Below are 27,435 nucleotides of genomic sequence, written 5' to 3'. Positions count from 1 at the left end.
ATTCCTTCTTCTACATTTCCCTTTTCTATCTCACTTCCATCGTCACCTTTACTGGCCTCACTTATTTCTTCTTCTGTATTTCTCTGTTCTCTCTTACTTTTTTCTTCATGACCAAGACTATCTTTGCCTCCTTCTTCCTCTACATTTCTCATGCTTTCCTTCATTTCACCTTCCAAAACATGTCTGTTTGCTTATGTTACACCATACGAAATAAATAATTGGACAGCGGGACATAATTAATTATTTAAATTAAGTATTTGTATTGATTGGACATATGTATGATATGCATAAGCTAAATTTGTTTTTATTGTACGTTGTTATATATAGCATGTGTGAGTTAAAATGACAAGATAATCGGCTAACTGTGGCCAACATACCAAAATTTAAGAACGAAAAGTTACAAATGTAATGCCACAGACTAAGATTAGAAAGACCATAATCGTCCCTATAGGGCTGAGAGGAATCGACAGGATAATGCTCGTGACTCCCGCTGCGGCGCTGCGAACGGTTTAGAGGAGACTTTTTGGTGAATTTTCCTTTATCCCTACTGATTAGAGTCTTCACACACCTTAATCTTAAAAATTGACTATTTGTGCTAAATTTTTACTTTTTCCTGTGTAATTTTGTTCGTGACTTCTTCATCATGTATTGAAAATATAAAAAAGATTGGTTTATTTAACTGTGCCTTAAAAAATTGGTTTTATAGACACCCTTTCTCGCTTATTTTGTGACGATTTATAGTGAATCGTGAATCGCTGTATTCTTGTGTCGTTTGGAATTTAGGATAATTTAGGCGCGATGTGTAAATTATGATATTTATGTTGTACGTATAAAGTAACAAAACCCAGAAATATTATGTTATTCATTAAATTAATCAATATGTTATGAATTTTATCATTAAATTGACTTTCTTTATTTTGACTGTTTGACATATCGCATATTTACAACTTTTATCACAACATTGTATCGTAAAAATGAAATAATGTTAACGCCGAACAAATTTGGCAAGTTTTTTTTTTTCATCTAAGCGTGTGATTCTGTTTTTTTTCGTTCGACGATCTCAATGAATTTTACTTTTGAAAAACACCTGAAACGTAAAATGAGATATTGGAAAATTGCAGCTGTCATCATTTCTTTTTGGTGACTGATACACCCAATCAATGGTAAGTTTCTCTCAGCAACCGCTACCAAAACTGCCTCAAAGGCATCTCTTAAAAACACTCTGTTTTTCTCAGCTAACGACAAAAATGACTCCTCTACGACACAAATTAATTTAAACAGATTATATGAACTGAATATCAATCTTCCCCGTTTCTTGATGTTGGTGAGTTTTGACGCTGTGAATTTCGGGGGTAAATCCTCTGGACTTATGTCAACAGTGACTAGACAATCTTTACAGAACGACGAATTGTTTCTTTTTCCCTTATTTCTGTACGAATGTACCATATATCCACATATGTAGAATATTACATCACAGTCTAGGACGTCAAGCTTCTTTCCATTTGCTGAATCATCTAACATGGTAGGTTCTTCAGGAGAAGAATCGTTTTAAAGTTGAATTTCGCGAGTGATTCCCTTCAATAAAATGTCATTGAAATACTTCTTCTTTTCTATCAGTTTTTGTTTGTTGCATTTGAATTGTTGTTTCATCCATGAAGTGTAAAACGTTAGCAAAACTTGTTGCTCTTCTTTATCATCACAATTTGAACCGCGCAAAATATGCTTTGTTGGATAATAGAGCGAGAAAAGCCGAAATAGTTCCAAGAAGGACGTGGCTGTTGGTTTATCGCCACATCTGCCGCTCATTCTTATGATGCCAAAGAAACGCTAGAAAAAGTGAAAAAATAAGAACGTTAGAAAGTTTAAAATTTATGTGTCTCAACAGTTGATAATAGACTGTTAAGAACAAAAAACGGTTGTACATATTTAAGTACCTCGATACAATCCTGATTAAATTTTCCTGTCAGGACGTATTTGTACTTGTCTTGGAACAGAAGTTCAACAACGTCAATGGTGCTTAGTATCGTAACCCTGAGACTGTCAAGAGTTACTTTAGAGAGAAAAGGCTCATAAATAGTATCTTCCGTAGAATTTCCTTCTGTAGACTTCACTACAGGATCACTATCCGCATTGCATACTGCATAATTCCACGAAAAGCATTCTAAATCAATGACAGTTTCTTCAGCGTGTTTCGCCATGTTAATATCTTGAGGGCCAACGTTTGTTGTATCTTGCAACAGTACTTCATCTTCCAATAAATTGTCTGGTAATATGCCACAAGCGGCTTCTTCCGTTTCCTCGATACACTTGAATAAATTTGATAGTACCTAGAAATCACGCAATTCAGAATTAATGAAGAAACGAACTAATAATTGGTTATGAGGTGTTGTATATACTGCTCGTCGTCCACATTCTCCATTCCAATTCCTCTCTGTAATTCCATCAATGGGACACCTTGCATTCATAACGTCAAAAGATTCATCCAGTAGTCTAATAAGCTTCTCCAATGGTTCTGTACCAGAAAATTTTGCAGACAATTCCTCGTTCTCATCTGTCCGGTATCGATGAAGACCATCAGCTACTGATTTGGAAAGAACCTACAATTTCATGGAGTAGGCAAATGAGTAATATACACATTTATATAATTCTAGCGTGATTTTAGTAAGTATTGATGCATAATTAACCAACATTGACTACCTGCACAGCCAGCTTCACATTCATTCTTTGGAAACTATTTGGCCAAAGATGCACTGGTCTTAACTTGGGCACTACACTTAATCCGGTGCTTCCTCTTTTTACGTCGTGTTCAAATAAATTCAAAAGATCAGAGTATCTTATTGTTTTTCCAGCAGCCTACAATTGTAATATTTTTTTTATAAATTAATAATGACTACCTTCCATGAAACACAAAAAAGATAAATAACCGAAGGAAAGCATACCTGTACTTCCTTGTGGTTAAAAATGTGGTTTCTGATACATTTAAAGAGATGTGGAACATCTCGCAAAAAATAAATATCACCATCAGCCGTTGGATGCTTCATTTTGTTATTTAACGCAGCTGTATCTGAGTTACATCCAGAAATTCCAAATAGTTTCCAAGCCGCATTATTTGGTTGCGATCCATCACATACGGTTGTTAGTACTCGTGCATCGTTGTCTTCTAATAAAATAATTGCTTGTAATATTATCTTGTGCAATTGAGTTCCAGAGGCGGCATTTTTGGACGCAAAAACGCCTATTGGTTGAATCCATCTTTCTTTGAAGGGGCGAAACATTAAAACTAAACCGTGGTCGGCTAAATCTGGGGTCTCTAAGGGGACGGAATCTTCTTCTTCCTCCTGCTCCTGCCAAGAATCGTCTAGGGCAGAAATGTTACTATCATCTTCCTCACTGTCTGAAGGATCGGCACGTAGATAAGTGAATCCTTTAAATTTAAAGGTATTTTTGTCAAAATGCAAATCCTGCGTTATCGACATCTCGTCCCACATTAGTGATCCATATCTTTCAGTTAGCGACTTATTCTTCAAATTTCTTTTTATGCACTGCAGTGCGAAGTCATTAAAACCAAATTCTGGTGACATACTACTTATCATCTTTCTTAAAGTGTCCTTCGAGGGAAGAGGAAGGATTTTGTTTACTCTCAGATGTTCGTACGTTGCAGGACTTTTCACTCTTATCAAAAGGCATTCCAAGAGCCATTCAATCTCGTAACGCATATCCTTATTGTTCTTATCTTTACATCTTGATTTAGCGATAATCGTTTTCACAACCAACTTCTCCTGTAAATGACAGAAACAGTGCAAGAATTAAGTTTACCTTTCTAAAATAGTGTAATTAATCAGTAGGCAAGTATAATTTGTAAAATTGGTGATACACTTCAGATACTTATTTATGGGAGATGTACGGAATGTGTAGTTGAATGCAAGGGGATAAAGAAATGTTGAATATACTAAATACTACTTTCAGTCTTTAAAAAGAAAACTACGTCATATAAGCGTCATACTATAGCACTATGTTCACACGAATTGACACATGGTGATTTAAGGAATGTCGGATAGGGGAACATGGATTGTTTTTTGCTATATGGAAATAACCGTAACATGTTTCGGTTGTTGTCGTAAAATTAATAGAAAATGTAAAAAGGAAGGCATAAGACAAATAGAAGCAATAGACTTCACTAGTTGAAATTGGAAGAAGTTAAAAAATCTTATACCTTTTCATCATTAATTTCAGCTAAGATAACATTTATTTCATCATTCTTCATTGTTGCAATCTGCTTGCGCATGTATTTTATCTCTTCTTTCAGTGCCTATAATAAACGAATATAAAATGTATGTTAAGATAACCAAAATTTACAGTCTAAAATTTACTGCTATCTCTTCTTCTTTCTTTTTTAGTTTATATTTTTGCCTTGCTTCATTTCTGGCTTTAGCAGCAACTTTTTGGGACAGCTGTTTCATGGTTAAATACTTGTGATTAACTTTTGAATGCATCTTCAGCGCCTTCATCCTTTTCATTTGCATCTGCATAGCCCTATGTAGAAATTTGCAACAGTTGCATTTGTTGGTTGTGTCAGTATCCGATAGAACAAGACTACAACTGTGAAATTTAAAAAATTATAAGTTTATAGTTATTAATATGCACAAGGAATTAACCTACTTATTAGCTCTCCAAATGCCATCAACCAATTTCCCATTACGAACCAAACCTGAATTTTGTTGGGGATACTTTTCAGGGTTGTTTACTATTCCTGGGCAGATTCTTGCTTGATGTATTTTTCTTAACATGTATTCTACTTCTGCCATTGAAGTGAAAGTACCATTTTTCTCCTCAATATCGGTGATCTCACGATTGAGTATAGTGTGCGAGAATGTGCGTTTTTTGAAATCAACAGATACTATTTTTTGTATAGCAACACTTTTTTCTTTTTCTTGGATTTCAAAATAATTTATACAACCTTCGAAAGAAACATCTCCTCTTCTCCAAGATGATGATGGAAGGTTAATGCTATCAATTTCCTGCTGTATGAGTGTGGGATTCTCTTCTACAGCACTACGTGTAATAGCTTCAAAAGATGGGTATACATCAACTGCTTCTTCATTTGGTTCTATTTGCACCATTTCTTGAATGTGTGTTGCCACTTTCTTGGTTGGTTTGAAGCCAGTTTCATTTCTCAATTTTTCTTTACTGGTTCTTGATCTGGAAGGGGTTAGTCCCTTGTAAGTATTTGTTGTGTCGTTAAGTGGCTTTCTTTCAGCTGGTGGTTTTCTCTGCACTGGATCGACTGTATGTTGAAAAAAAACAGAGGTAAGGTTTATGTACAAAAAAAATATAATAATTAGCAATGGTTATTATTTCTTACATGGGAAAATCTGTGGGAAAGCATCATTTTTTAATTTCCAATTTTGTCGTAGAATAAATTTTACTTGTCCATCAATGATAAATTTATCTTCTTTTACGATGTCTTCTTCTTTAAAGTGAAATTCACACAACCTAGAAGTTTTTTTTAAGTCAGTTCCATTGATAGGAATTTTCTCAGACCAGATTTTCTTTAAAATTTCGTCTTTTGGAACATAAAATAATATTAATTTTTTGGGATTTGTTAGATTAGTAGCACCACCCAAGGTTTTCTTCCCACGATAATTATTAGGACAACCTTGAATGAAACAATATTCCGGCATCTCTTGTCCTTGAACAACAATTTTAGTTAAAGAAATCACGACACATTTGTAAAAACTATTATTCTATTTAAGCTGACTAAGAAAAATACCACCACTTCTAATAAGACTATTGAATTTGGCGCCTAAACTGTCCTTCTTTCCCAACAACACAAGAATCCAGCGTTTCACGATTAATTATAAATCGTCACAAAATAAGCGAGAAAGGGTGTCTATAAAACCAATTTTTTAAGGCACAGTTAAATAAACCAATCTTTTTTATATTTTCAATACATGATGAAGAAGTCACGAACAAAATTACACAGGAAAAAGTAAAAATTTAGCACAAATAGTCAATTTTTAAGATTAAGGTGTGTGAAGACTCTAATCAGTAGGGATAAAGGAAAATTCACCAAAAAGTCTCCTCTAAACCGTTCGCAGCGCCGCAGCGGGAGTCACGAGCATTATCCTGATGGCTGTATAGGAGAAAGTGGTCTTTCTAATATTAGTCTGTGGTAATGCTGTGCTACAAAATTCTAAAATTGACTGCTTTATTAGAGACCCATACAAAAATTTCACAGTTTAAACAAAAGGTAGAGTTCCAGAGAACATGAGACACTGATCTTGATTGCTTTGAAGTAATTTAGGTTAGTAGAAGTAAATGTTTTATAAAAATTTTGGAATGTGGGCCAGTTATGGTTAACATTTTTCATTTGAAGCCTGAGTGCGTTCTAGGCTTTGGTGGAAAAGGCTACTATGTTTGAACTTTAAACTAAAGAATGCCTGTCTTCCAGTTAGAGAACGGTTTCTTCAAAAGTCTGAGAAATAAGTCATTTTATGGCTGATATGTTTAATAGAATATATTCTAATAGATTGACTGCGTTCCAAGGTTTTGTGAGACCGTTCCATGTTTTTCCTTAAAAAATCAATTCTGTTGCACTAATGTTAATTTATTATTATGACACTGCGAAGTATGTTGTTTGTGGATGAAATTGGTAATTGAATGATTTAGAATGTTCCAACATTTTCCATAATTTTCCTTATTGTCACTGATTTTGCCAACAGGAAAATTGTGTTTTATGACTTTGGGGGAACGTTCCATGTTTCACCTTCCAAACAATTCATACAGGTTTTCAGAAGGGAATTATTCATTAAAATGTATGAACACAGACTATGTTTGGATGACTTTGGCAACTGACTGCATATAATATTTTTTAAAATATAAAATTTTTTATAGAAATTCTGACTGCGTTCCAAGATTTTGGGGAAAGTTTATAATATCCAAATCTTGAATACATGAATTTCTGTGTACGAATTAGGGCAGGCTTTTTCAAAATCTTTAAGTGCATAAATTTTGTGGTTTATATTTCTAAAAAATTTATCAACTGCATTCCGAGGTTTTATGAGGCTACTTGCTTTCATAAGAATTCGTTTTTGTTGTTGATGTTGAATCTTTTAAATAGAAAACTGACTTCTGTGCTAATTTTAAAATATTAGAAAAGATAGTGATGTCCAAACAAATCGAGTTTAGGGGCCGTTCACATACTACGTAGTGGGATTTTGGCGGATTTTTACCCCCCTCCCTCCCCCTTGTAGTAGATTGAAGTGTTCGGGCTGGCTCCCCCCCTTGACATTACGTAGTAGTTCGCTCGACCCCCCCTAAAAAATACAGGCCTAACATGAGGAGCTTTCGCCAAAAATAAACAACGACAGCGTTGCCAGCTTAGGAAAAAAATTTTTTTTTTTTTAAATTGGAAAATTTTTGAAAATTTGTTTCTACTACGTATCAAATCCCCGGGCTCCCCCCTTCCCCCCGTAGTATTTTGAAGTAATTTGTCTGACAATTCTTTTCGGATATCGTGGTTTCAGTAGAAGGATAGGAAGAGTGGCGTTTTTTTCATGAAAAGTGGGGGGTAGGGCCTACAACATCCCTGTAAAAAACAATAACAGAAGGCAGAGATAGAGGTAATACGGGCTTGCGGTATATAAGAAAAATAAGGGAGGTATAAGGCAAGATCGTTCCGATGAAGCCGTTTCTTACGCCATTTCCTTAGCCGTTTCTTAAGGTGACGCAATATAGACCTATCCTTAAAAAACAGCTGATAGTATTGTATGAAACAGAAAAAAGGGGTAAAAAACGCTTCTCTTTCGGTGGTCTATTTGCATATTTTTCGATTTTCTGTTTGGGTTTTTCTTTGTGGCCAAAACAGGGGAGCGGGTTAAAATACCGGTATTTTTCTGTTGTTTTTTCATCGTTTCGATACGCTGTCCCCTACCAAAGGGTTGTTGGATTAAATCCGGCACTGAAAAACTAACTTCCTTTGAGGGACTTTCTCAAGTTACTGTGGATGAATGTTCCTGTGCGGATGATGATTCGTTGTCAGGCACGCTCCGAGGCCAAAGACTACGGTAAGGCCGAGAGAATGCAGAGCGGGTGATTTAAGAACAGTGCTTCAATACCGGAGATATAGTTATAGGTGTTTGGGGCCAACAACTTTATAAGGTTTAAGCACTCGGAAATCACATCGAGCAACTGCCTGGGACGGTGTCGTGTGTTGGAACGGTTAAACATATTAATCATTATTGCTTTTGTTTATGCCATTGTTTGCATTGCCCTCCCATCATATCACCTATCATCGGTCAACAAATAACGAATTGTTCGGTAACAGAAATGCCACCACGCCGTCAACTGACTGATGCCGAAAGGGAGGAGAAAAATACGAATCAAAGAGAGAAAAGAGGGCAAGAAGCTCCAGAGGCTAGAGAAAAACGTTTACAAGACAATAGAGCCAGGCCACAATATATGCGCGATGAGAAAAAACAGCGGCTCCGATCAAGAAGTTCAACGTCAAACCCAAGATGAAGTAGACAGACAAGATAGAAGTAGACGTAGAAGCGCAAAGACGTAAAGAAAACCGAGCTCAAGAGCCAGACGAAATACAACAAGCTAGGCTACAAGAGCAAGCATTGCGGCAACAAGCTCTGCGGGAAGAGGAAAGTGAGGAAGAAAGACGTGCAAGGCTAAGAGACCAAGCAACACGACAGCAAGCTGTACGCGACGCAGAAACCGCTGATTAGAGGAGAGTAAGGATGATCGAGGATAACTTGCGCCATCAAGTCCTACGCGCCCAAGACGGTATAAGAGAGAATGTCGCGCGCCATGGCTGACAGATTGCGTCATCAGATGTATCTGGTTGAAGAAACGGAAGAAGAGGCGGAAATACTTAGGGAACTTAACAGGGAACAAACAGCCAACTACAGAAGGACAGAAAACGAAGAGGAAACCCGAGAAAGATTAGAAGAAAATCGGCTTCGGATGGAACGTCTCCGTGAAGAACAAGCGGAAAACGAAGAAATAATTCGTGCGATGAACGCATTGGAACATGCAGAGATCGTTCCCTTGGAAACAGAAGAAGAACGCACGCATCACGAAGAGATTTTAGCGGCTTGTAACCAAGCAGGATTGCAAAGAACTCATCGTTTGGCTTGCAAAACGATTGTCTCTGAAGATCATCGTCCATTACATGATTGTGGAGCAATGGACATCATTTGCGAAGAATGCGGCGCAAAACACTTCAAGGGTGAAAGACCGCAAGACAAGAAGTTCATGCAATGTTGTAGAAAAGGAAAAGTTATTCTTCAACCTCCAAAGGAATGCCCTCAACCACTTGCAAAACTTTTGCAAAACAATCATCCGAAATGGAAGAATTTCATGGCAAAAATTCGCACCTACAACAGCACTCACGCATTCGCTTCATTGGGAGCCAGTATTTCATCTCCACCAGGACGTGGCCCTATTGTTGCAGAATACATGACCAAGTGTATCACAACATGACACCCGTCGGTCCGAATACAACCAATCCCAAGTACGCCGATCTCTATTTCATGGATGCAGCACAGGCCGGCGAATTTAGAGCGTTTTCGAGTCGAACGGAAGATGCTGTAGAAACTTGATGGCAGAGTTGGACGCAATGCTCCGTGAAAAAAATCCTTACGCAGCCATTTACAAAATGATGCGTCAAGTGCTAGCGGAAGAGTACCGTCGAGCCGAAGCTGAAAATTTGCTGCACCAAATAGTGGGTATGATCATCAGCAGTGATCGAAGAAATCTGGACCAAAGGCGTTACAACAGTCCGACGACAAACGAAATTGCTGTTTTATTCAAAAGCGCAAACGAAGAGCCACCAGCCAAGAGAGACATCCAATGCCATCTCTTCATACCATTCAGGGGAAGAACATTGATGCAAAATCAGCACACAACAACCAATCCCTTATCCCTATTATTATTATTAACCAACCAAACCTTATCCATTGCTCTTTCCAAACGGTGACGATGGATGGCATGTAAATATGCCTTACACAACCGCTACACGGCGAGAGAGAGAGGAAGCTGCTGCAAGAGCAACGGATGTGGATGAAGAGGAAGAGATTCAGTTAGAAGAGCTCAACGAGAGACTGCTAATGCAAATTCCAGCAGCAGAAGCAGCGGCCAATGATGCGTTTCCGGAAGAAGAACCTGAACTGGAACCAGAAGAGCAAAAAGATGATGATGAAAATGATCCTTAGCGATTGAATCGAGGTGAGGGAAGACGCAAGAGAGTGACGCAGGGCAAATTTTACAGCTTTCTCATGTCGATACGGGACTATTTCAACAACTTCATGGTCGGAGGACCACTCATTCAGCAATCGATGGTAGATTCCTATGTCAAGATTGAAGCCAACCGCATCAAGTACATCCGAGAACATCAGGCGGAGCTTCACGTTGCTCAGTAAAACGGTCTCTTGAACTACATCAACAATCGGGCGGAAAGATAAAATATGACGATCGGATCGTATCATGTTCTCCCTTCGAGTTTTATTGGAAGTCCAAGAGCCATGAAGAAAGCGTACCAAGATGCGATGGCAATCAGTGGCAAATTCGGCAAACCGGTATTTTTCCTGACGTTCACAAAAAACCCAAAGTGGAAAGAAATTGTGGCCAACATTCCGACCCATCTATCGGCATCCGATCGACCCGATATTGTTGCCAGAGTCTTTAACCAAAAGAAAAATAAATTGGTTAACGACATCGAAAAGCGCCAGGTTCTGGGATTTGCCACCGCTCGAATTCACGTCATTGAATTTCAAAAGCGCGGCCTACCACACTGTCACATGCTCATCTGGATCTACAAGCGCGACGCCCCTGCAACGGAAAAAGACGTGGACGAAACCATCTGTGCTGAAATACCGGACAAGACAACCCATTTAAGACTCTACAACATCGTCATGGCCCACATGATCCGCGAACCGCGTGGATCGACCAACAAACAGTCCCCTTGCATAGATGGCAACATCTGCACGAAACGTTTTCCAAAGAAATTTATGGCCGAAACGATTGTAAACGACAATGGTTACCCAACGTATCGAAGGAGAAATACAGGCATCGTGCATCGCTTGAAAAGAGGACACACACATTTCGAAGTGGATAACAGGTGGGTCGTTCCATACAACCCCTAGCTGTCCTTGAAGTTCGACTCACACATCAACTTGGAATACTGCGCGTCAATCGTCAAGAACATATTCAAATATGTCTACAAGGGATATGACTGCATCAAAATGGACAAGAAAGTAGAAACTTTTCAACAGGAGGCAGGTGACGTTCCAACAGTTGTGTGGGATGAAATCACCAGCCATTTGGATGCGCACTACGTCAGCGCACCAGAAGCCTGTTGGAGAATCTTCAAGTTCCCCTTATCAGACCGGTCTCATGCCATCTGTCGACTGGCCGTCCATTTGCCCCGAGAACAGTCGGTTTTTTTCCTGCCTTGCAATGAACAGCATGCCGCCATCAACGCTGCCACCATTGACACCAACCTGACGGCATATTTCAAGCTGAATAGCGAAGACGACAACGCAAGACAGCATTTCTACCGAGAAATCCCTCACCACTACGTGTTCATGAAGAAAATCTATTCGTGGAAACCTAGATGCAGAAGGTCTAGAATCATCAGTCGCCTCTACACGGTGGGCGTCAGGCAAGTGGAGCGTCATTGCCTTCGATTACTGCTCATCAACGTCAAGGGAGCGACAAGTTTCGAGCATCTTCGAACGGTCGACGGATTACTATATGCCACTTTCAAATCTGCAGCCATCGCACTCAATCTGCTAGAAGACGATAGGGCGTGGTCAACGACCATGGAAGAGGCAGCCGTTTTCCAAATGCCAGTTCAACTGAGGCAACTCTATGTCGACATTTGCCTCTACTGTAATCCTACAGATGCCGCAACTCTGTTTGATGCCAACCTCAATCATCTCATGGAAGACTTTATTAGGAGCGGACATGATGCCAATGTAGCCAAAAATCTGACGCTGAAATGGATTCAGGACAAGCTACGTCTCAACAACAAGACGATGGAAGAATTTTCCTTGACTGTTCCTGACTTTCATCTCATCAACCAACTGATTGAAGCCCAAATGGAAAGAAACGACGACAACGTGAGGCAACAAAAGCGATTGATGGGTGAAATGATGCTGGCTTAACTCAACGACGGTCAACGGGCGGCCTTTGATCAAATCATGGCTGCTGTCAACGATGTCACTAACACCGCACATCCAAGACAGTATTTCCTAGACGGCCCTGGAGGAACGGGAAAAACTTTTGTCTACATCACTCTCATCAATGTACTCCAGGGCCAAGGAAAACAAGTCATCGAAGTGGCTTCGACGGGGATCGCATTGACTTTGTTGCTGGATGGTGTGACTTACCATTCGCAGTTCAAGATCTACCCTCCAATTACAGAGACGACACGATCAAAAATCGAAGAAGGCACCTATAATACGCAAATGATTAGGAACGCGAGTCTAATCATCTCAGGCGAAGCCACAATGAAGACCAACCACGCTCTCGACGCAATCAATCATCTGTTCCAAACGGTGATGAAAAATGGTGTCGGTCCCTACGGCGGTAAAGTCCTCTTGCTCGGTGGCGATTTCAGACAGTGCCTGCCCGTTGTCCGACATGGAAACAGAGTCCAAGTAGCTGAAGCCACCATCATCAATAACGCGACTTAACCACATATCCATCAACTTCGATTGTTGCAGAACATGCGCACCACAGCTGGCAGTCAAGATTACGCAGATTGGCTCATCGAGCTCGGAAATGGAACCCTCCCTCAAATACCGAGGCTCAACAACCCAGATGTCATCGAAATTCCACAAGAAATTTTTTTGGAAAAACAAGGCCGTCGCATGCAACATCATGGATGACTTGGTGGAACGAATCTCTCATGTAAGCTTTTTCAGAAAAAAATGATTTTGAACAATTTTTTCAACTTTCGCAAATCTAAAAAACATGCCAAGAGAGGCAAAGGCTTCTTGCGTTTTGCCTCTCTTGGCATGTTTTTTGCGACTTGGAATTTTTGCCAAGAATTTGTTGCGACGAACATCGCATGGAAATGGTCCCTTTTTAAATGTTTGAATTTATAGAAATCCTATATCATATGGAAGGGAAACGTTTAAAAATGAGGTTAGCCAGAAATTAAAAAAAGACCAGCATAAGCTGCGCAAACTGTCTAAGATGGTCAATTAATGTGTATTAATGAATGTTAAGTTGTGTAATACAAAGAGGAATTGATTCAGGTTTCCTTTTTTTTTGTAGAAAATTGTTTATTTTTAATCCAGAAGAAAACAGCGTGGAAAACAGTCACCAGCGACTTTCCCCATTGTTGACAACGTTTTGGAGGAGATGTTATGACTGATCCGGGTATTCAGCGCCCTCAGTGCCCCAAAATTTGTCCGCGAAAATAGCAGACGAACAGCACAAAACAGACCTAGCAGACGACAGTTCGGGGACCTCCAATGTTAGACCATGGTCACAGTAACATGGATTATTTCGTACTATGCAATATTTGTAGGAAAATCCTTCTCGTCATCATAATCTGCAATAGGAAAAGTGACCGTTGCTTGTTTACGACGAACTAGCCGTCAATTGCAAGAACCAAAATAGTTTGCCTTCGATTTGACCTTCTAAATATGAGAAAATAGTTTTAAGAAAATAACTTTACTACTGTTTAGGTAAAACTGCTTTTCACTTATGAAAATGTAGCGTCAAAAATTTTCGACTTTATTGCTCTTCAACATTGCCTTTTAACCGAATGGCGTTAATATTATTTCAACAATTTATTTAATTCTATGGAATTAGTATTTCAAACTAAACTTAAAAACTGAAAGTATTTATAAATCAAATTTTTTAATCAATTTACACTTTTAATAATGGCAGTTATTACAAAATGTAGTTTGTGAAAACAATCAATCACCGGTGTTTAGGGAATCAATATAGAAAGGCAAAGAATGGTACATTCCACTTCCGCATTTTTGTATGCGGTTTTATACACTTAGCCGCTTGGTTTTGGTGTTCCTTACTGAAGGTTATTGACTGTGCTGTATTTTGAATTTTTCGTGTGATTTACGGAATTGTAATCTCGGTGAATTTTCGGAGTAGCTTCCGGTCTACTTTTGGTTAACTTTCGGTTGAGCCTGTTTTAGCTGCACGGCTTTTGTCTGGCCCCCTTCCCGGCCTGTGTCTGTCCAGTTGCCCTGCCTCTATCTGCCCAGCTTTCCTGCCCGGCTTGTTCCTGCTGAGACGCTAGTGCTGTTCTTTGGAATTTCGGAAAGAATTTGCGAACTGTAAATACCAAATTTGTTTACCTAGTGCTGTTCGATGATTTCTTTCAACGTCTTTTCGTGCTGCTTCGTTGCTATAACTATTTCTTTTCTATTTCCTTTTTTCTTTTTTTTCCCTTGTTTTCTGATGTATGCTACCTAGACGGAAGCTCTGAAACACTACAGGTTTAACGCAACATAAATTATGGATGTAACAAGTTGGAGTACCACCGACGGAAAAATTTCTTACTCATTAAAGGATTCAGTGAAGACATCACTAAAGTCCTCTAGGTAAAAAAAAAATACTAAACAATGATAATTTCTTTCCTGGCATAGTTTCTTATCTTTTGCCATTAAGAAAATGAAATTGATGGGAAATCTCTACTACTACTAAATAACACTGATGTTGCAAGTTTCGGCTTCAAGATCAGGCCATTATTAAAGCTGCGAGGGCTTATAGAAAGTATAAGATAACAACAAGGTAGTCTATGTCTCACTACTGAGGATGTTGATGAACCTCAGCAACCCGATGCAAACATTGGTAACGTAGGAAGTGGGTCCTCCAATAACAGTGCACTAAGTGTAGGCGATAATCAGGTTTACATATATATTTAACCTACATCGATGTCATTGAGTAAATGGATTATGTTTTTTCTGTTTTTTTCTTGTTAGAATCGTGTGTCAGTATATGGTTGAAAAACCCGTTGCAGTATTATCTTTCCACTGAAACCAAACATCGTTATGCTGCTACGATCATCAAAATTTTACCTGTCTTGGCACAAAGATTCATCATCCCCATGATAAAATACAACTCAATCATGATATTTATTTCCACCCGCAAGCTGGGGGGCTCATTGAGAATCACTTGAAGGAAATGCGCCGAAGGGCTGGAATGCGCAAAAGAAAGCCAATCAACTAGCACGAACAAACTTCAGAAAGTCATCCTGTAACGAAGAGGAAGAAACCAAATAAAGGTGTAATGGCAATCCCAAGTGCAACGGAAGTTGAAGACGATATTATGGCAAACTTAATGGTACATTTATTTTCCATGACATTTAAGTAGTTTTTAATATTTTAAATTATATGGCTCAACAGTGCTATGGATTCATTAGTGCATTTTTGATAGTGCCAAACAGTTAATTGGACATTTATTTATCTATAGATATCTTGGAGGAAAAGCCACTCTTCAACTTTCATCGAATATACAACAAAAATTTACGAATATATGGACAAGACCTGGTTGTACCGAGCAGTAGCAGACATCCACCGTCTTCAAGTCTGCATCTGAATGTTCAACCACAATTAGGTTTCTTTGAAAATTGAAAATTGAATTGTCTTTTCCATTTGAAATACATCTCTGGTTTACTGAATTCTAATTTATTTTCTTTTTTATACGTTCCACAACCACACTTATAACCCACGTATTGGGGTATAATTTGGTGCATGAAACCCCACGAAATTGTAAAAAATTGGGGAAAAACATGTATTTTTTCATAATCCCCACTTAGGCCCCACTATTTTGCCCATGAATTGGTGTACGATTTGTGGGTACACTAAGGCCCACGAAACCCATAAGTGTACTAGCCCACTTCAGTTTAAGTGAACCAATAAGTGTACCACCACAATAACTTGTGGGGTACCCCATTAAATAGCTGGGGACTTACATTTTCCCACTTACATTTTCCATTTGGGGTCTTAGTAGGGTCATAATTTTTTACCGTGTAAGGAAATTTAATCCATTGTCTGCGATTGTGATATTAACTTTCTTCGAGATTTTAAATTCGGTGTGCATTCCGTTAATTAATTTTGCGATGACGTCATATGAATGACTTCCTATAACAATTCGGATGGCTAGCAAGGCGTTTCTGCGGTTGAGATCTTCACAACCGGAAGGACCGTCATGCCAAGGAAACTTCTACGACGTGAAGACCACATGGCCGTTGTTGTGCACACGAATTTAACATTTTGGAGAGCCATAAACAGGGCAGTTTTTGTGTTTGAATTATGACTTTAGCTTTTCCGTGAAAAAGATTTTTTTTTTGAGCTGTAAAGTCCTTACCAGACAATTCATTAGATTGGCAAATCCTTCTTTTTAACCTCACTTAAGTGAGGTGTGTATCTTGAATAAGCTAATTAGAATTATACATAATTGCTAAGCGATTATGCGCTCTCCCCTAACTGAAAAGTAGCCAATTCTCTATCAGATATTAATTAGCCTATTACATACCATTATTCTGTCGTTGAGCTGAAATTGGGTTACAACTGGCTTGCCAAAGAATGGATTATTTAAGTTCAAGACATGTTTTTCAATTTTATTTTATAACAATTGCTTGCCATCAACATTGAAAGATTGTCTTCCAGCATTAAAGGGAGCGTTAAATTCATCCAGCAACGGTTTGTGAAATAACTTTTAATTGTTTATTAAGACAAAAGATACAGTGAATAAATTTGAAATTCACACAAGGCACAAAAGTGCAGTTTTTTTAAACTTGAGACATACTTTAACATGTCTTCTAGCACCAAACAAAATTTTGTTGAAGACTGTCACCGCTTCGTTCTGGCAAACTATGAGGCATTTTTACTTCGTAGATTTAGAGGACACTTCTTCCTTTCTAAAGTACTTTATGATTGGTGGAACATAACTGAATATGGAGATGATTTTTTGTTCTTCGTGGAAGAATTTTCGCCACAAGTAGATTTTTCAAAGGGCTATCAACAGTCATCACTTTCTCTGTTAGAACTGTTAAAAATATAAATTTAAGCCTAAACTGACAGACAAATGAAAAAATGTCAATCAATTTTGTTAGTACTTACACATCTATCTCTTCATATTTACGTGAAATCAAGCCTTCACCATCATCCAAGTCATTACTTTCATAAGTAGAGGAAGTCATCTCACTAATAAAGACTGCAGAGTGCACACAAGACTGTTTTCCAGTTAAATACGTTTCATATTAAAAGTAAAAATCAAGACAATAACTTATGACAGAAGTAACTGCTTAGAAAAATCCGAGCATACACAGAAATAGCGTTCAAAGTGGAATCGGACGAATAAAAAGACAATTGCATCACATGTGGCCCAATCTTAACGTCGTCTGTAAAGATTCAATGGCTTAAAAAAAAGAATTTTATATAAGAGTTACTTTTCTATCCATAGATGGCGACACTTTCCCAATGATTCTCGATCGCAGATTAATCGATTTCGATCTCGATCTGAGTTTCAGTTTTGATCAATGATCTTGATCGATCTATTTTTCGATCTTTCAATTGGTCGCGGCAACACTGACTGGAACCACCGATGAGCAATTCCATCCATGCCAAAACGGGACTCAAGACGATCCAATAGGACCAGATGATCAATTGTGTCGAGCGCTACACTTTGATCAAGCAGCGTAAGGATGACGGTGCCCCAACTATCCACATCAGCGAGGACGTCGTTCAGAGCTGGAAGGAAAGCTGTTTAAATTGAATGATATACACGATATGCAGACTGAATCGGGAGAAACAGGCTGGAGTCACACAGAAAAGCAACCAATTGTTTCACCCCCACGCAATAAGCTTAAAAAAGAATAAAAAATTGAAAATTGAGTAATAGTTGTCCAGTTTCTTAGGAGATACAGTAGGCTTCTTGAGCATTGGTGTGCCAAACGCCAGTTTTCCTATTTCTGCAATTCTTTGTTCTTTGGTATTGTCCTTCAAATTTCAATAGACATCAAATGGATGTTGTTTGTTTTTACCTTATCAAAAACTTGCACAAAGACGGCCCAACATGTCTGACAAGACATTATACAGAATCAAGCTTAGTTCGACAGCGGAATTTTCGTCATAAGCACCAGTAGTGCAGAGCTTTTTCTCAATCGCATGTTGGTACTGACCTCACCTGACCTGTATTGTAAACAGCTTGCATATTAGTTGCACCATGTGCATCATCGACACTTCAGCAAAGATTCATCCAAGTTGATAAATTGTGGAACCCTTTTTCTTCACTGCTTTTAGGTAAAGATAAAGGGAGATCTCGTTCTCCGCACAGACTGATTTGCTGATTTACATGTCGGGTATGGGAACGCAAAGGAATATTTTATTGGTGTTTTAATAGTAACTAAATTTCTGCATCTTTCCCGCGAATTCGTAATTGGACGCCATTGGTGAAACTAGCCGTTTTCTGCAAAAAAAACCCTCCTAACTGTTGAGGTGAAAAAAATAGTGTCTCAACTACATAAATTGTTTCTAAAATACCTACTTTGGGTGAAGCTAGCTGGTCTGTTACACGCTGTGACATTGGCATGTTTTTTAACTTTTGCTCTCTTATTTGCCTTGTTATTCTCCTTGGTGGACTATGAATTCGATTATTACTTCTCCCGGTCACCATTTTGGGTTCTCTTAGTAGAACTTGAGACGAGGAAAATAATAAATTTGTTCATTTAAATTATGATTTCAGTTTTAAGAAATAGAGGGTATCTCGTTTATAGGTAAGTGGGTTTTTGGCATGCTACAGCGACTTGCTACTTTAAGTGGTCATCCAGGTTGTGCGTGCCACAAATCTTGAGGTGAATATAGCCAAGCTAATACTGCTAAAACTGGCTTTGCTCATCCTTGATGGTACACGTAATTGTTGTTCTCATGTGGTCATCGCATTTGTTCTTACATTCGTCTAATTGTGTGTTGTGCGGTGATTATTGTATTTCACTCTTTGTCCTTTTATTTTAGTGCGCCCGTTTCTCAGCCATTTTGTTTCTGAACGAAAAAAGGTGCGATTTGTGGCTAAATTTCATCCATTATTTAAAAATAGTTTGAAATGCAAGACAAAGCCCCAAAATATACCGAAAAATGCGCCGCTTCCTGAACATGTGTTTCCAAATTTTTACACTAACCTTTTACGAAATAGCTAGAACAACCTGGGAATTGAAAAATTTGTGGGGATAGCTTATTCTTTTGCCATAAAAAGCGTATAAAAAATATACGATGCGATTACTGCAACAAAAGTAATCGTGAAAAAACCGAGGGTACATTTTCCCGTAAGGGGCCATGAAAAAACGCTCGGAAAACCACCACGCGTTTCCAAATTTGGGGCCGGTAGTGTATCTTCCAACGAGGATATTTTCACCAACTTTGTCTGTCAGATACGCAGAAAGGTGAAAAAATTTGTCATTTTCATTTCATTAATAAGAAATTTCGTGTTTTCACCTTATTTTAGATGGTACGCCGTAAAAGGATGCCCCTTCAAGAAAACTGTTTAAAACAGTCAGAGCGAATGCAACAAGTGAGGACTTAAATCTAAACAATGTTTTTACTTAAAAAAAAGGGGATAACCATTTACCCAAAGTTGGAGAAGTGCCTGAAAACCTCTAGGAAAACCAGAGAACTCATCTAATGGAGCCCAGCTCCGGGAGCTCACCCGATGGAGACTCATCTAATGCAGATTCAGGGCAGCGTTTTATACCGTCACACGAATTACTCACCTTCCGGACTACAAATCTCCGTATCTTCCTTAGAGCGGACTTTTCCTGATAATTTCATCACCACGATCGCAGTGTTGTCCAATGAGCGGGTGACTCATCTCTGCGAAGAGATAACCAATCTCCCTTTTCATCCGCGACAATATGCTTCCTGTTGACGTTGTGGCTGGAGAAGGAATCAAATATCTTATGCGATTCATCGAGTTTGGATGCATCATCCCTCATCTGACAACTTTTACAAGAACTCATATTCTGTCCACTTACGAGTAAACTAAAAAATGAAATCCTTAAAGAGTTGGTAGGCTCAATCCGATTGGACCTTACTACTGCCATATGGGCCGACGACTATTTTCCCAAAAGATACATCATTGTGACTGACGGTTGTGTAAACATTAAAATCGCGGTTACTTTACTCATGTGGCACCACGTCCCTTACTTGGTTCACAATTTAAATCTCTTGTTTGTTTATGTAAGGATTAAAATGGTCCTTGGGTTAAACAAACTTATCAAGAAATGCAAGTCCATCGTGAAAATTATACCGTCACGCGAATTACTTCCCTTGCGGACTGCGTATCTGCGTATCTTTCTTAGAGCGGACTTCTCCCGATAATTTCTTCACCACGATTGCAGCGTTGTCCAAGAAGCGGATGACTCATCTTTGCGAAGAGATAACCAATCTCCCTTTTCACCCGCGACAGGTCCCCCTTCTTCGAGACAGGCTTTTTTCGAAGCACATGTCGAAAGCAGTCAATGCTCGGAAGAAATCTCTTAATAGCATTCACGATTGCAGTCTCCTAGTCCTTAACAAAATAAATGTTTTTCGCTGTCAGTAGTTCAGGAAACTGCGTAACCACATCCCTGAAAAATAAATTATGAGTTTCACTTGTTTTTTGCTCATGAAGCACGAACATTAACGGAATTACTGGAGCTTGTTCCATTTCTCGAAATCAGACAATGAGATTGGAAACATAGACGTCACCGAGCTTGAACGTTGTGTCGTAGGAAAAACACAAATGGGGAATGTCTGTCCGATTCAGAAGGCTTCGAACTTTTTCCTATAGTTCGTCGAGATACATTACGACGATAACATCAGGAAATGACACAAAGTGTCTGATGAATTTTTGTGAATTTTCCATTTCGTACAAGTTATAAAGGTCATCCCGCCTTAGCCTTAACTTTTTTCCTTTCAGTGGCTTGAAAGTTTGCAACTTATTTGACGTTTCACGGGCTGTTACTTTGAATTCATTAATGGATGGTGGAGCATTAGCAACTATTCGTTTATATTCCTTATTTGGAGGTCCATGTCCTTTTTTCATTACCTCGCGTTGTGGTTGTTTGGTTTGGATGAAATTTGTTGACAACATTTGGCCTGTTGTGACATTGCCGTGAGGATATTCATTTTGGCAGCTTGCATCACCTTTATAAATGATGAGATAGTGCAGCGGAAAATCTGGATGTTCGTAGCAATAGCGCATATACTCATTAGTTTATTCGGTTTTATTAGTTTCCTTATTTAGAAACACGGTGTAAAATAAAGTCTTTTTGCATAATGCTCCATTTAATTTAATGTTGATTTTCCACCATGCTGGCGCCAGTGATATCCATCAGCTCTCTAGTCTATAAAATTTAACGAAAAATATTCATTATGTCCAATTCAATCGCTCTATGCTATTATTCAATTCTATATGCAACATGTTAAACGCATCTTACATAGTATAACGTAAGGCGTATGTGCCCTGTTGGTCGTTTTCGCTGAATGATTTGTAAATAGAAGTGAATACAAATTGACAATTTTAAATGAAACTATGAAATATTGTAGAGTAAAAGCAAACACACAACAGGAAATCAAATACGAACAGCATGGTCTAAAATAGTTTAACTTTGTTTACCTTGACATTCTGATGGGTCTTTATTTGCTTCAAACATGTACGTAAAATCACCATCAGGTTTCTGGATGGTCTCATCCACTGATTTGAGCAAATAAAACCGTTTTAAATATTTTTGGTGGGGGTGATTTGGCACGCCGTGGTTTGGCACGCCGCCTTCTTCATTTTCACGTTTTTTTTGTGTTGTTTTTTCACTTTTACTGCACTTTAACTGACCACGAAACTGAACTTATTTTACCACGAAATTGAACTTTACTAAGGAACTGTTGGGAAGGATCTTTGTTTTACAGCCCTAGGGGCACGACGAGCTAATTTTGTTATTGCATGATGTTTTGAAACACTAATACCTGAGGACCTACTGGATTTTGCTGGGGTAATACAATATGAAAACAGTTTTCACTGTTGCTTTGCACAAAAAATAAGTGCTTCCAATACTAACCTATAGAATCAGCTTCGAGAATATTATTATTTATTTTTTATTTTGTTTATTTACTTACACATAATTTTTATTACACTGCGAAATAGGATGGATTTCAAATTGGGGCATGCTACAATCCGCGCAAATTTAAGCGTAAGCGCGTGCGAATGAAACCACGCGTTATAGTCGTCCAGGCGCGCTAGGGTTGTGCGCAGTTTAGGGGGATGAGGCGTGCAGGTGCGTTGCGTGCATTTTAGGCACACCCGTCGACAACGGAGAAAGAGAGATGCAAGCCGATGAATACTACGGAGATGACGAGTTTGGGACTGACAACCGATACGAAGATAGCGACGAAGACAGCGACGAAGACAGAACTAGTGAAGTGAAAGAAGAAAGACAGGACGCAAATGAGGAACTTATACAGACACGCAGTTGCCAGAACTGCATGATGAAGACTTTACCGCTACTCTCCGCTGTAGAAGCCGTAAAAGTGAGGAAAAGAATGTTGGCCAAGGTCGCGTTAAAAAAGGACAAGTTTAATTACGACCTCATACACGCCCCTCGAGAAACGATACCAGAATTCCTTTAAAAAAAAAAGAAGACGAAGGGAGGAGAACGGGAAAAAGTGTAAAGGATCTCCTGAACAAAAAATGTACCAACGGAAGGACTTTACTACATGGGAGTGTTTCAGAACCGAGATTCGATATTACGGATCTCCTTTTGAGCTATGGTGCCGATATCGACACCATGGAAAATGGGAAATCCTTGCGCACAGGGCCGCCGCGGACAACAACGTACATCTCTTAAGGATCCTACACTTCCCCAGGAAGGAGTATAGAGAAGGAAGTAGTTGCTATTCCTTTGCACAGGGCAGTTGAACTCATAGATTTCCGCCGCCACCAGTTGGTAGCACAATTACGAGGAGGGGAAGTTTTTGGTTGTTTTCTCAGACGGTCGTCAATACTTGTTCGTTAGATGGTACACCATTACACAATCCAGAGTAGGAGTTCTGGAAATCTTCTTGCAGGAAGTGTAATTCACAAACATAAGAGCTATGACTCAACTTGAATTCTTTTCTCGGCAAGTTATGTTTCCACTTCTTAATAATTTATATTATATAATAATTACAGTACCCACCAAACGATTAGGTAAACCCCCGTTTTTTTAGTGCATTCTTATGGCGCTACGGGTCTTAGGAAAACTTGAATATCTTTTTAGTGATAAGGACTAATTTTTTTTTCTTTTTTCCTCTATCAGAAGAGAAAGTGCTCTAAAAGTTATCTTAACATGAAAAAATTGGAGAAGTTACACCCAGGGCGCTGAAGTATCGTTCACATGATTAGGTACACCCAGTGGTGCCACTTCGAAAATCGGGAAAACTCAGAATTTTTTACAAAAGACATGAAAAACCTGATTGCCAGATCACTGTAAACCTGCTGAAAACTTGCACATTTTTCTAACAACCCTGCTAAAAACATGAATTTTTTTTTGAAAAACCTGAAAAAACTTGCTGAAAATTTGTAATATTTTCATGAAAATGACCTTTTTAAGTCTTTATCTGTATTTCAATTTCAATTTTTGAAACAGTTGAACATAGAAGATCATTAAGAATAAGACAAACAGAAAACGTTAACTGGATTAAATATTATGGAACGAGAATCACATTGTGCATCACGAAAACTTTCGATTTTCATTGGAAAATTTATCAGAGAAATTCTCTGATAGAAGGAAAGGACTTCTATTTGACTCCATCTCTTTCACCAGGATCGACAACTGCATTAGATTTGACTTTTGATACTACTTCAAGTAGTTCGCCAGGAAAGATATGATTGTGAGCGCTTTTTCCTTCATCTAAAAACAATTTTTTATATGCAATAAACTCAAGAGTGATGTCAATTTTTTTTCGTCAGTTCAAATCTGATGTGGACGAAGAAGACATGAATTGGGGCCAACTTAGGGTGTCCCATTTTTCAGTTTTATTTTTTGCTTTTGATGATCATTGGGATTGGGTTGTCTTTTGGGACAAAAAAAAAGGTTCCCAAAAGATGAAAGCCCCCAAAATTTTTTTAACCCCCCCACAATTGGAAAAACAGCAAAAAACTGGCTTTTTTAAATAAAAAAATTCAACCGCACAGTCAAAAATTTTAAAAACCCACATCGATCATTTTACGTTTGCTTCTTTATTATGTAAGCTAAACGCGTGTCAAATTTGGATTGGAAATAATTACAATTAGGGTACCCACCAACGCTTACAACTTCGACACTACCGCGTCAAACACTGGTCGATATAACGGGGCTGCGATTGGAATCAAGAAACATCTTAACAAATCCATGTTATGGCTAGCGTGCAGACATCACGTTTATGAAGTTCATATTAAGCATGTTTCAGATGCGGTCACTGTTGCAAGAAATAGTCCGTCAGAGGGAATGTTTGGGCGATTTCAGAAGGAGTGGTCAACATTGGAAATAGATGTTTCGGTAAGTGCCTTTGTATTCAAAATTCCGAATTAAGTAACTAACTATAGTTTTATTTGTAAAGGACTTAGCGCTATTTGAGGTAGGAGAATATAGCGACGAAATCAATAGCATTGTAAACTCGGTTAGTGCATGGGGTGAGCTGTATGAAAACGAAACATTCCCGCGTGAGGACTATTGTGAACTTCTCGAATTGACTTTAGTATATCTTGGTGTCCCTGTTTTCCCTTTTGCGTTTCAAAAACCAGGTCTGTTGTGCGTGGTAATCTTGTGCGTCATTCATCCAAGATTCAACTTCTTATTTATTTTGTCTATTTTATTATTATTTTTATTCTTATTATTACTTATTTTATTGTCTACAGGAGCTCATCATCACGCGAGATTTATGGCGTACGGCATATACTACCTGAAAATTCAACTGTTATCTAGAAAAATTTCATGTCTGTTGAAGAGCGCCGTTATGTTAAGTGAATGGCAGACTTCGTTGCACTATTCTATACTGAAGCTTTCCTAAGATCAAGATTGGTGACAGTAGCACCAGCGTCGGACCTAAAATTCCTTTCGCATATGTTTCTTAACAAACAAGTAGATGAAATTGCAGCAACAGCAGCATTAAGTCTACTTACAACCACCTTTGGTATTTATGTGAGGAGCTCGTTATCTTTTTAATTTTCGATAGAGAATTACCTTCCGATTTAAGACAACAGTTACTGAATAGGCTACTTGAATTTCCCAGACCAAAGAGTTTTTTATCCCGAAAACCACACTTTCCCACTTTTGATCTAAGTGTAATTGAATATCCAAGGCAACTTTTAAATTTCGTTGGGCCTCGGAGTTGGTTAGTTTTTGAGCTTTTAGGTTTGAAAAAGGAATCCTTGGACTGGATGATGGTTCCTCTTTGCTATTGGGAAAAAACATTCGGGTATTCAAAAATAGAAGAGATAATTCGAGGCCTAGAAGTAGTCAACGACTGTGCGGAGCGCGCAGTTAAATTGATAACGGATTTCAAAGATGTGTGTGTTAATGTGGAGGAACAACCGTATCTATTTCAAGTTATAGAAGATCATCGTAAGCATTTCAATGCTCTTAGAAAACAAAACTTTGTGAACGTTTGAATTGGCAAATAACATACAATACAAGTTTTTCTTCAAAGTGTTATAACTAATTCCGTTGGTGGGTACCCTAATTTTAATTATTTCCAATCCAAATTTGACACGCGTTTAGCTTACATAATAAAGAAGCAATCGTGAAATGATCGATGTAGGTTTTTAAAATTTTTGATTGTGTGGTTGAATTTTTTTATTTAAAAAAGCCAGTTTTTTGCTGTTTTTCCAATTGTGGGGGAGCTAAAAATTTTTTGGGGGCTTTCATCTTTTGGGAACATTTTTTTTGTCCCAAAAGACAACCCAATCCCAATGATCATCAAAAACAAAAAATAAAACTGAAAAATGGGACACCCTAAGCTACCTGTATCTTTTCATCGATAAAGTATGGTTGGGGGGCTGGTAATGACGATTCAGTCGCTGGTAATGACGATGCAGGCGCTGGTAATGACTATGCAGGCGCTGGTAATGACGATGTAGGCGCTGGATCTTTGGTGCTTACCGTGCCTTATTCTTTTACTGGTTTCTTCCGTCGAGGTTTCACCAACCTTCTTCGGGAGAAGATGTGATTTCTCACACACTTGAACAAGTGCGGAACATCTTGGAGAAACCATAACCATATCAAATGTTGATAGACCATTTGGAAAAGTTGGTGTGAAAAATAGAAATACTGTGTATCATCTACTACTATCATCAAAACAAGCTTATTCACTAAACAGCAAACCCTATACCATGTCTATACTACCTCATCATACATCGGTGAGTCCTCAAAACAATACCTTTTATTAAGGCTATCAAGAACCTTTCTAAATTTCTCCTCGCTTTCTTTAACTTTATTTGCTTGCTCGGCAACTTCAGTGCGGACTTGTAATAATTTGGCCGCTTGAAGATCGATAATTCCTTGCTTCACAATTAATTCTGCCGCCATCTGACGCTTTTCCAACATCAAAATGTGCTCCCGGGCAACCATAGCAACAATTTCCTTTTCCATGTTCTATTGGGATAAATTCAATATATTGTCACACTGGTTGTATTTAAACAAGCACAAATAATACAACAAGTGATGACTTAAACCTAAACAATGGTTTTACTCGAACAAAAAGGGGATAACCATTACCAAAAGTTGGAAAAGCGTCTGAAGACCTCTAGGGAAACCAGGGAACTCCTCTAACGGAGCCCAGCTCCAGGAACTCACCCGATGGAGACTCATCTAACGCAGATTCGGGGCAGCGTTTTATACCGTCACGCGAATTACTCCCCTCCCGGACTGCGTATCTGCGTATCTTTCTTAGAGCGGACTTCTCCCTATAATTCTTCACCACGATCGCAGCGTTGTCCAAGGAGCGGATGACTCATCTCTGCGAAGAGATAACCAATCTCCCTTTTCACCCGCGACAATATTATTTTCAAAATGCATTTATAAGTTAAGGGCCAATCAAAACTTAAACTCAGTATTTCCTCTTTACGGCCAATTTTTTGTTTCGCTAATTGATAATCACTTCTCAACTTCGCCAGTTTTTCTTTATCCGAAATAGTAGCCGGCTTACTCGCTAACCTTACCAGAGCTCGCCCCATGGTGTAGCACTCATAGCACGTTGTTGTTCCCATTTCTATGTTTTTGTTAACACCTTTCAAGACCTCCTCAGATGGTGTATTACTGCTGGTAGTAACGGAGAAAACGGGTTTGCAATGGATTGATCTCCAGGTGTCATTTTGTAGTACTGCTCCAGTGCAAAATTTAATGTTGGAAAGCTTTTCTTCTCTCACACCCTTGTGGGTAGGGGAGAGCGGACCCAGACT

General features: G+C 38.6%; 5 protein-coding genes, 1 long non-coding RNA gene and 1 pseudogene across 6 annotated transcripts; 4 read left to right on the top strand and 3 right to left on the bottom strand.

Annotated features, from left to right (window-relative positions):
• Positions 1 to 1,548: 1,548 nt before the first annotated feature.
• On the bottom strand, positions 1,549 to 2,721 carry LOC123474241. The gene is made up of 4 exons (XM_045176174.1): positions 2,698 to 2,721; positions 2,397 to 2,597; positions 1,935 to 2,327; positions 1,549 to 1,827 (listed from the first exon to the last, which is right to left on the bottom strand). The coding sequence occupies exons 1-4, from the start codon at positions 2,719 to 2,721 to the stop codon at positions 1,549 to 1,551; spliced, it is 897 nt and encodes a 298-aa protein (XP_045032109.1).
• Positions 2,722 to 2,730: 9 nt separating this feature from the next.
• LOC116926944 lies at positions 2,731 to 3,476 on the bottom strand (the record flags this gene model as incomplete). The annotated part of the gene is made up of 2 exons (XM_032933864.1): positions 3,132 to 3,476; positions 2,731 to 2,853 (listed from the first exon to the last, which is right to left on the bottom strand). Coding segments are annotated over exons 1-2 (468 nt in total), but the record flags the coding sequence as incomplete, so codon positions are not given.
• Positions 3,477 to 8,145: 4,669 nt separating this feature from the next.
• On the top strand, positions 8,146 to 10,430 carry LOC116926999 (annotated as a pseudogene).
• Positions 10,431 to 10,475: 45 nt separating this feature from the next.
• LOC123474240 lies at positions 10,476 to 11,153 on the top strand. Its single transcript, XM_045176173.1, has one exon. It carries the CDS (start codon positions 10,476 to 10,478, stop codon positions 11,151 to 11,153), a length of 678 nt encoding a protein of 225 aa, XP_045032108.1.
• Positions 11,154 to 11,252: 99 nt separating this feature from the next.
• LOC116926943 lies at positions 11,253 to 12,176 on the top strand. The gene has a single exon (XM_032933863.2). It carries the CDS (start codon positions 11,253 to 11,255, stop codon positions 12,174 to 12,176), a length of 924 nt encoding a protein of 307 aa, XP_032789754.2.
• A 36-nt stretch (positions 12,177 to 12,212) lies between these two features.
• LOC123474126 (ATP-dependent DNA helicase pif1-like) lies at positions 12,213 to 12,707 on the top strand. The gene has a single exon (XM_045175978.1). It carries the CDS (start codon positions 12,213 to 12,215, stop codon positions 12,705 to 12,707), a length of 495 nt encoding a protein of 164 aa, XP_045031913.1.
• A 3,994-nt stretch (positions 12,708 to 16,701) lies between these two features.
• On the bottom strand, positions 16,702 to 17,385 carry LOC123474211. The gene is made up of 2 exons (XR_006648830.1): positions 17,112 to 17,385; positions 16,702 to 17,037 (listed from the first exon to the last, which is right to left on the bottom strand). It is a non-coding gene; the product is annotated as an uncharacterized LOC123474211 (long non-coding RNA).
• Positions 17,386 to 27,435: the final 10,050 nt, after the last annotated feature.

Source organism: Daphnia magna, linkage group LG7 (genome assembly GCF_020631705.1).
Source record: "Daphnia magna isolate NIES linkage group LG7, ASM2063170v1.1, whole genome shotgun sequence".
In the NCBI taxonomy this organism is placed as follows: domain Eukaryota; kingdom Metazoa; phylum Arthropoda; class Branchiopoda; order Diplostraca; family Daphniidae; genus Daphnia; species Daphnia magna.
Note: the sequence above shows the minus strand (reverse complement) of the source record. Positions and strands in the feature narration are given on the sequence as shown.

Excerpts from the sequence above, each read along its gene's own strand:
- LOC123474241 (XM_045176174.1), bottom strand. The coding sequence starts at position 2,721 with ATGAATGTGAAGCTGGCTGTGCAG. Across the intron at positions 2,328-2,396 it reads GAGAATGTGGACGACGAGCA|GTACTATCAAATTTATTCAA; the intron begins GTATATACAACA and ends CGTGATTTCTAG. Across the intron at positions 1,828-1,934 it reads TTAATCAGGATTGTATCGAG|CGTTTCTTTGGCATCATAAG; the intron begins GTACTTAAATAT and ends CACTTTTTCTAG.
- LOC123474126 (XM_045175978.1), top strand. The coding sequence starts at position 12,213 with ATGGCTGCTGTCAACGATGTCACTAACACCGCACATCCAAGACAGTAT.
- LOC123474240 (XM_045176173.1), top strand. The coding sequence starts at position 10,476 with ATGACGATCGGATCGTATCATGTTCTCCCTTCGAGTTTTATTGGAAGT.
- LOC116926943 (XM_032933863.2), top strand. The coding sequence starts at position 11,253 with ATGGACAAGAAAGTAGAAACTTTTCAACAGGAGGCAGGTGACGTTCCA.